General features: G+C 43.2%; 1 protein-coding gene across 1 annotated transcript; it reads left to right on the top strand.

Annotated features, from left to right (window-relative positions):
* Nucleotides 1–211: 211 nt before the first annotated feature.
* On the top strand, nt 212–3,778 carry LOC131351847 (trichohyalin-like). The gene has a single exon (XM_058387495.1). The coding sequence runs from the start codon at nt 212–214 to the stop codon at nt 3,776–3,778; it is 3,567 nt and encodes a 1,188-aa protein (XP_058243478.1).
* Nucleotides 3,779–8,024: the final 4,246 nt, after the last annotated feature.

Raw genomic sequence — 8,024 nt, 5'->3', positions numbered from 1 at the left:
AGTTTGGCCTGCCTTACTCTGCGCATGCGCGGTGAGAGAGCGGGTCACTCACCTCTGACGAACCCCCCCCCCCAAGACCCCGCCCCCAGGTGGACAACGTGTGTTACGTCACAAGCGGGCTTCTCGAACAGAACCTGAACGCAACGCTGTCACATGACGACATCTATCACACATACGAGCTGTGAATTTGAGAGAAAGACGACACTGCAAAATGTCTGACAAACTTATAAAACGATTTCAACGCAGGACTGATAAAAAGTCAGAAGAGATGAAAGAGAATGAGAGGAGGAAATTGATGGAGGAAAAGAAAAAGAAAGCGGGTGAAGCATTGGTGAAGAAGGTGGCAAAGCTGGATGTGGTTTTGGCTTCTAAGCTGATTAACTGGAAGCAGGACATGGATGAGACTAATGCCAGACTCCAGCAGAACATCACCGAACTCCAGGCTTCCCTGAAGCTCTGTGAGGAACGGGAGATGAATAACATCAGTTTTGAGGCTTCCATGAATCTCCTTGTGGAACGGAAGATGACTAAAGGTCTGGAGAGAAAGAACTTGAGAGACAGAGTGCAACTGCAGAAACGTGTTGATCAGCTCGAGGCCACGCTGGCTTCAGAGCGAGAGCAACAGGAGCAGGAAAAAGAGAAGATAGAGGAGAACACTACTGCTCTCCTCCAGGACATCATTTGGTTTGAGACTTCCCTGAATCTCCTTGAGGAACGGGAGAAGGCTAAATATCTGGAGAGAGAGAGCTTGCTGAGAGACAGAGAGCAACTGCAGAAACGTGTTGATCAGCTCGAGGCCACGCTGGCTTCAGAGCGAGAGCAACAGGAGCAGGAAAAAGAGAAGATAGAGGAGAATACTACTGCTCTCCTCCAGGACGTCAGCAGGCTCGAGGATTCCGTAAAGCTCTTTGAGGAACGGGAGAAGACTAAAGATCTGGAGAGAGAGAGCTTGCTGAGAGACAGAGAGCAACTGCAGAAATGTGTCGATCAGCTGGAGGCCACTTTGGCTTCAGAGCGAGATCAACAGGAGCAGGAAAAAGAGAAGATAGAGGAGAATACTACTGCTCTCCTCCAGAACGTCACCAGGCTCGAGGATTCCCTAAAGCTCTTTGAGGAACGGGAGAAGACTAAAGATCTGGAGAGAGAGAGCTTGCTGAGAGACAGAGAGCAACTGCAGAAATGTGTTGATCAGCTGGAGGCCACTTTGGCTTCAGAGCGAGATCAACAGGAGCAGGAAAAAGAGAAGATAGAGGAGAATACTACTGCTCTCCTCCAGAACGTCACCAGGCTCGAGGATTCCGTAAAGCTCTTTGAGGAACGGGAGAAGACTAAAGATCTGGAGAGAGAGAGCTTGCTGAGAGACAGAGAGCAACTGCAGAAATGTGTTGATCAGCTGGAGGCCACTCTGGCTTTGGAGCTAGAGCAACAGGAGCACGAAAAAGAGGATACAGAGGAGCATACTACTGCTCTCCTCCAGAACATCACCTGGTTTGAGGCTTCCCTGGATCTCCTTGAGGAACAGGAGAAGACTATCGTACTGGAGAGAGAGAGCTTGCGGAGAGACCAAGAACAACAGAAGCAAGAAAAAGAGGAGATAGAGGAGACCACTGCTGCTCTTCTTGAGAACATCACCTGGTTCGAGGCTTCCCTGGATCTCCTTGAGGAACAGAAGAAGACTAACATACTGGAGAGAGAGAGCTTGCTGAGAGACCAAGAGCAACTACAGAAATGTGCTGATCAGCTGGAGGCCATTGTGGATTCAGAGCGAGAGCAACAGAAGCAGGAAAGAGAGGAGATAGAGGAGACCACTGCTGCTCTCCTCCAGGATATCGCCTGGCTTGAGGATTCCATAAAGCTCTTTAAGGAACGGGAGAAGACTAAAGATCTGGAGAGAGAGAGCTTGCTGAGAGACAGAGAGCAACTGCAGAAACGTGTCGATCAGCTGGAGGCCACTTTGGCTTCAGAGCGAGATCAACAGGAGCAGGAAAGAGAGGAGATAGAGCAGACCACTGCTGCTCTCCTCCAGGATATCGCCTGGTTTGAGGCTTCCCTGGATCTCCTTGAGGAACAGAAGAAGACTAACATACTGGAGAGAGAGAGCTTGCTGAGAGACCAAGAGCAACTACAGAAATGTGCTGATCAGCTGGATGCCATTGTGGATTCAGAGCGAGAGCAACAGAAGCAGGAAAGAGAGGAGATAGAGCAGACCACTGCTGTTCTCCTCCAGAACATCACCTGGATCGAGGCTTCCTTGGATCTCCTTGAGGAACGGGAGAAGACTAATGTAATGGAGAGAGAAAGCTTGCTGAGAGACCAAGAGCAACTACAGAAATGTGCTGATCAGCTGGAGGCCACTGTGGATTCAGAGCGAGAGCAACAGAAGCAGGAAAGAGAGGAGATAGAGCAGACCACTGCTGCTCTCCTCCAGGATATCGCCTGGTTCGAGGCTTCCCTGGATCTCCTTGAGGAACGGGAGAAGTCTAACATACTGGAGAGAGAGAGCTTGCTGAGAGACCAAGAGCAACTACAGAAATGTGCTGATCAGCTGGAGGCCATTGTGGATTCAGAGCGAGAGCAACAGAAGCAGGAAAGAGAGGAGATAGAGGAGACCACTGCTGCTCTCCTCCAGGATATCACCTGGCTTGAGGATTCCATAAAGCTCTTTAAGGAACGGGAGAAGACTAAAGATCTGGAGAGAGAGAGCTTGCTGAGAGACAGAGAGCAACTGCAGAAACGTGTCGATCAGCTGGAGGCCACTTTGGCTTCAGAGCAAGATCAACAGGAGCAGGAAAGAGAGAAGATAGAGGAGAATACTACTGCTCTCCTCCAGAACATCACCAGGCTCGAGGATTCCGTAAAGCTCTTTGAGGAACGGGAGAAGATTAACGTACTGGAGAGAGAGAGCTTGCTGAGAGACCAAGAGCAACTACAGAAATGTGCTGATCAGCTGGAGGCCATTGTGGATTCAGAGCGAGAGCAACAGAAGCAGGAAAGAGAGGAGATAGAGGAGACCACTGCTGTTCTCCTCCAGAACATCACCTGGATCGAGGCTTCCTTGGATCTCCTTGAGGAACGGGAGAAGACTAATGTAATGGAGAGAGAAAGCTTGCTGAGAGACCAAGAGCAACTACAGAAATGTGCTGATCAGCTGGAGGCCACTGTGGATTCAGAGCGAGAGCAACAGAAGCAGGAAAGAGAGGAGATAGAGCAGACCACTGCTGCTCTCCTCCAGGATATCGCCTGGTTCGAGGCTTCCCTGGATCTCCTTGAGGAACGGGAGAAGTCTAACATACTGGAGAGAGAGAGCTTGCTGAGAGACCAAGAGCAACTACAGAAATGTGCTGATCAGCTGGAGGCCATTGTGGATTCAGAGCGAGAGCAACAGAAGCAGGAAAGAGAGGAGATAGAGGAGACCACTGCTGCTCTCCTCCAGGATATCGCCTGGCTTGAGGATTCCATAAAGCTCTTTAAGGAACGGGAGAAGACTAAAGATCTGGAGAGAGAGAGCTTGCTGAGAGACCAAGAGCAACTACAGAAATGTGCTGATCAGCTGGAGGCCACTGTGGATTCGGAGCGTGAGCAACAGAAGCAGGAAAGAGAGGAGATAGAGAAGACCACTGCTGCTCTCCTCCAGGATATCGCCTGGTTCGAGGCTTCCCTGGATCTCCTTGAGGAACAGGAAGAGACTAATGTAATGGAGAGAGAGAGCTTGCTGAGAGACCAAGAGGAACTGCAGAAATTTATTGAACAGCTGGAGGCTGCACTGACTTCGGAGTGAGAGCAATAGGAGCAGGAAAAATAGGAGCTAGAGGAGACCACCAGTGATGACGTGAATGAAGTATGGACCACTGCAGCAACCAGAAGAGGATATTTATTTCACTCTCAGTAGAGAGGCGCGAAATGAAATGAAATGAAATGAAATGAAATGAAATGAAATGAAATGAAATGAAATAAAATGAAATAAAATAAAATAAAATAAAATAAAATAAAATAAAATCAGTACAGCAACTTTGATTGTCCTGGCTTCTATATGCACACCTTCAAAGAAGACAGAAAAATAACAATGGACCACATGAGAGACCACGTTACACTCACATGGTGTACTTTACAACAATTACACATATGAGCTAAAATAGGTAGTGCACAGTCTATGACTCTTATAAAGAAAGAACTGAACTATCATTTTTTTTATAAAAAAAGATTGGGGAAAATGTTTTCAATTTTAATTCCATTTTCTGCATTTACATACATTTAGGAACTATGCTGATAAAAAATCCAGGAAATAATTAAGTTTATAATTTTTAATATATAATATATTTATAATAATTATAATGATAGATTGCCAAAAAACTATGTATATAAAAAAGATGTCTCTCTTTCTTTATTGTTTAATAGTGGCCGATCACCAAGACTTGAGAGAAACATTTTATAAAGTCAAAAATGTTCACTATTAACGTTTTGTGTGTGAATAAAATTTAGATAATGTGAGACTCAATTTCCACTGTTTAACAAACGTTTATATTTAAACTGACCGCTGTAGCTGAAAATGTAAAATAAATCACTTGTTGCACACGATGTTGGTCAGAGACACGTCCACCAAACTGCAGGGGTTTAGAATAGAAAAAGCTAAAAGCTTTTATGAACTCTGTGTGTGTGTGTGTGTGTGTGTGTGTGTGTGTGTTGAAACACTATTTTCTAATATCAATGGCAGATAGACAGCAGCAAAACTAATATTTACTTATATAAAAATGTTGATCATTACTTTAATAATTGTATTTCATGCATAAACCAGCACCCTTAGTTAATGAGCAAATTAAAATATTTACATTCCTGGTGCTAATTTTCTGTGCAGCACAAATACCTAAAGTAGATCATTTTTATGCCTCCAACACTGTATTATAGCAGGGTAGGAAGTTATGATCTGTAATCCTTATTTCTGTTAATCCAAAAGAATGAGAAAACTGATAACACAATAGATACACTACTTATTTGGTACACAGGATGCAAGATTCTCACACAATCTCACAAACATAAAAAAAATAATCTTTAATATAAAGAACATTTTTCACTGTCCTCCATCCGTCCATTCAATCCCATCTCTCTTCATGTATCCTAACTGTCCACCTCATCTGTCCTCTGATATGAAAACGACTGAGTTATGATCATACTGAGTCTAACATTTAAACTAGCATCCAGAGTCTGCTTGTCATACATTGCTGAGAGAAAATGCGCGGTTTAAAGTCAACTCATGCTACACAGAATCTTCTAATCTACATTACATATTTAGCTAACAGTCTGAAGTTACCTAGCAACAACAGTGTATGTTAACGTTAGCTCTGTCAAAGTTAGGCTAACATCATCAGGTGTAGACAGAAAATACACACACACACACACCTGTAATGTTTTCTCTTATGATTGATACCATACCCTCACCCATAGTTTTCCTGGTGATTGATATTAAATAAAATATCATACTCACATGTAAACATTTTTTCCAGGTGACTGATTCCATACCATGTACTTTATCTATCCTCAGGGAGAACTTTGGTAACTGTAGTGTCTGGAGATTGATACTATATAGTATCAAGTATTAGTTGAAGTTCTGCCTTTAGTGCCTGTGTTGGATTTCCTGTTTGTTGGTTCCTGCTATCGCTGCCACTGCCAGAAAGCATACTCCGGTTCATGTTTATTTCCTGAAACAATGTGGATTAATAAGCCGTTTGTGCAGATCGTGCTCGCTTGGACTGCATTATCTCTCATATTTCATCCACTGACAGCAGTAATTCAATATTCTAAGCTCCTGCAACTACGGTTCCACCTGTCGGAGCTGCCACCGGCTTTACAACTTCACTTGGACATTGTTCATCACCCTCGTCGGAAATACATCCACCGTGGGTCCCGTACGAGGTTTCACTATGATGACTCCATGATGACTATAAAAACTTTCTGGTCTTCAACTCGTCACCCCTTAAGAAACACTGGTCGGGAAGTTAACCACTGTGTTTTAGCTAGCCTAGCCAGTCAGCTAATGACACTGTCAAACACGACAACCCCGATATCAACTTTGGCCTATTCAACATCCGCTCCCTTACGAACAAGGGTCATCTTGTGCAAGGTCTCCTGATGGACCATAAACTTGACTTTTTGTGTTTGACTGAAACTTGGTAACAGCCTAATTGACTTTTCGTAATTGAATGAATCTACTCCTCTGGGTTCGTTCACATCTGCCAACCCCGCCCCTCTGGAAGGGGGGGAGGTCTCGCGATACTCTATCGCGAGAAGTGGAAAGTCTCGTCTGTGTCAGTACCGGTGTTTCCCTCATTTGAAACCATAGTATCTAGACTGACAGGACCAACTTGTCACCCTATCATTGTTGCTGCTATATATCGCCCACCTAAGCCGAACACTGACTTTCTAAATGAATTTGCCACGTTTCTTACTCATTTGCAGTGCACTATCTCCAAATATATTATTGTTGGGAGATTTTAATACACATATGGACAGTACCACCAATGTTCTCACCAGGGACTTTTTATCTTGTCTGGATAGTTTTAGTCTCCAACAATTCATAGATTTCCCAATTCATTGAAAAGGACATATTTTGGACTTGATTTGCTGTTCTGTGCCTTGTGACTGTTCTTCAGTCGATCTTCCGTTCTCTGATCACGGTATCTTTCAGTATCAGTTTTACCTTATCCCAACTAAAACAGTCACATTCAGTTTCTTTCAGCAATATTAAAAACATTGATTTATCTCTTCTTTCTAATGGGATCAACAGCCTGCCTGGATCTGAGGATTTACTCACCACTGATGACCTCGTCTTCCACTACAACAATGGTCTTCATAGCCTGCTCAATGCTCTTGCTCCTCTGAAAACCTTATGTGGATGATACACAGCTCTACCTGTCCACAAAGCCTACTTCCACACTTCCTCCCACTGTTCTTTCGGCTTGTTTAAACGAAATTAAATCTTGGTTTTCTTGCAACTTTCTTCAAATGAATAGCAATAAAACAGAAGTCCTTCTCGTTGGCTCTAAGTCCACCTTAGCCAAAGTTGATAGTTATTCTTTAAATATTAACAATTCCATTGTTCTTCCTTTTCCTCAGGTAAAGAGTTTGGGTGTCATCCTTGATAGCACACTTTCCTTAGATGCTCATGTTAATAATGTTACTCGGTCTGCATACTTTCACCTCCGCAATATTAATCGCCTCCGCCCTATGGATTATTACTTTCTGGGGAATGATGCTATTTAAACACTTTCTGGTGTCACAATTTGTCTTCTAGTGCCTGACGTCATACAATCACTGTAAATGCTTTTCGCTAGTTATTTAAACACACACACCTTTAGTATCTTCTCTGTTGGTAGTACTATTCTTCCAATTGATACTATTACTATACAAACATATCTAGTGTTTCCTATAGTGTATGGTACACACACACACACACACATCTGTAGTGTTTTCACTGGTGACTGATACCACACACTTACCTGTAGTCGTCCCAACAGATCAGGTTTAGGTCATTAGAAATGCGTTTCTACTCACTACGCTTGTACAGAGTGGTTATTAGCATTATTATAGCCAATTATATTTGATTGGTGCGATGCAACTTTACATGAATCAGTAAATCCAGGAAATAAATGATGAATATATCCTTACTGAGCAAGCCAAAGGTGATTGTGGTGAGGACAAAAACTCCCTGAGGTGATATGAGGAAGAAACCAGACTTAAAAAAGTCCTTGTCCTCATCTGGGTGACATCAAATAGAGTGGTTATAACTTATAAATTAATAAAACTGTACTATATGATCAGAAAGTTCAACTGTGTGACCTGGAGATTTATTCTAGTTATAAGATGAAGCTTGTCTTCTTAAAGTTATCATCTCATCAAGGAACTGCCTCTCACTGGATGCGTTTTTCCCCACACCATTCTGTATAAAACAATACTGTTAAAAAATCCCAGGAAAATCCCAGGAAATCAGCAGTTTCTGAAATACTCAAATCTGGAACCAACAACCATGCCAA

This window comes from Hemibagrus wyckioides, linkage group LG01 (assembly GCF_019097595.1).
Source record: "Hemibagrus wyckioides isolate EC202008001 linkage group LG01, SWU_Hwy_1.0, whole genome shotgun sequence".
Taxonomy (NCBI): domain Eukaryota; kingdom Metazoa; phylum Chordata; class Actinopteri; order Siluriformes; family Bagridae; genus Hemibagrus; species Hemibagrus wyckioides.
This window is presented reverse-complemented; position numbering and strand designations above follow the sequence as displayed.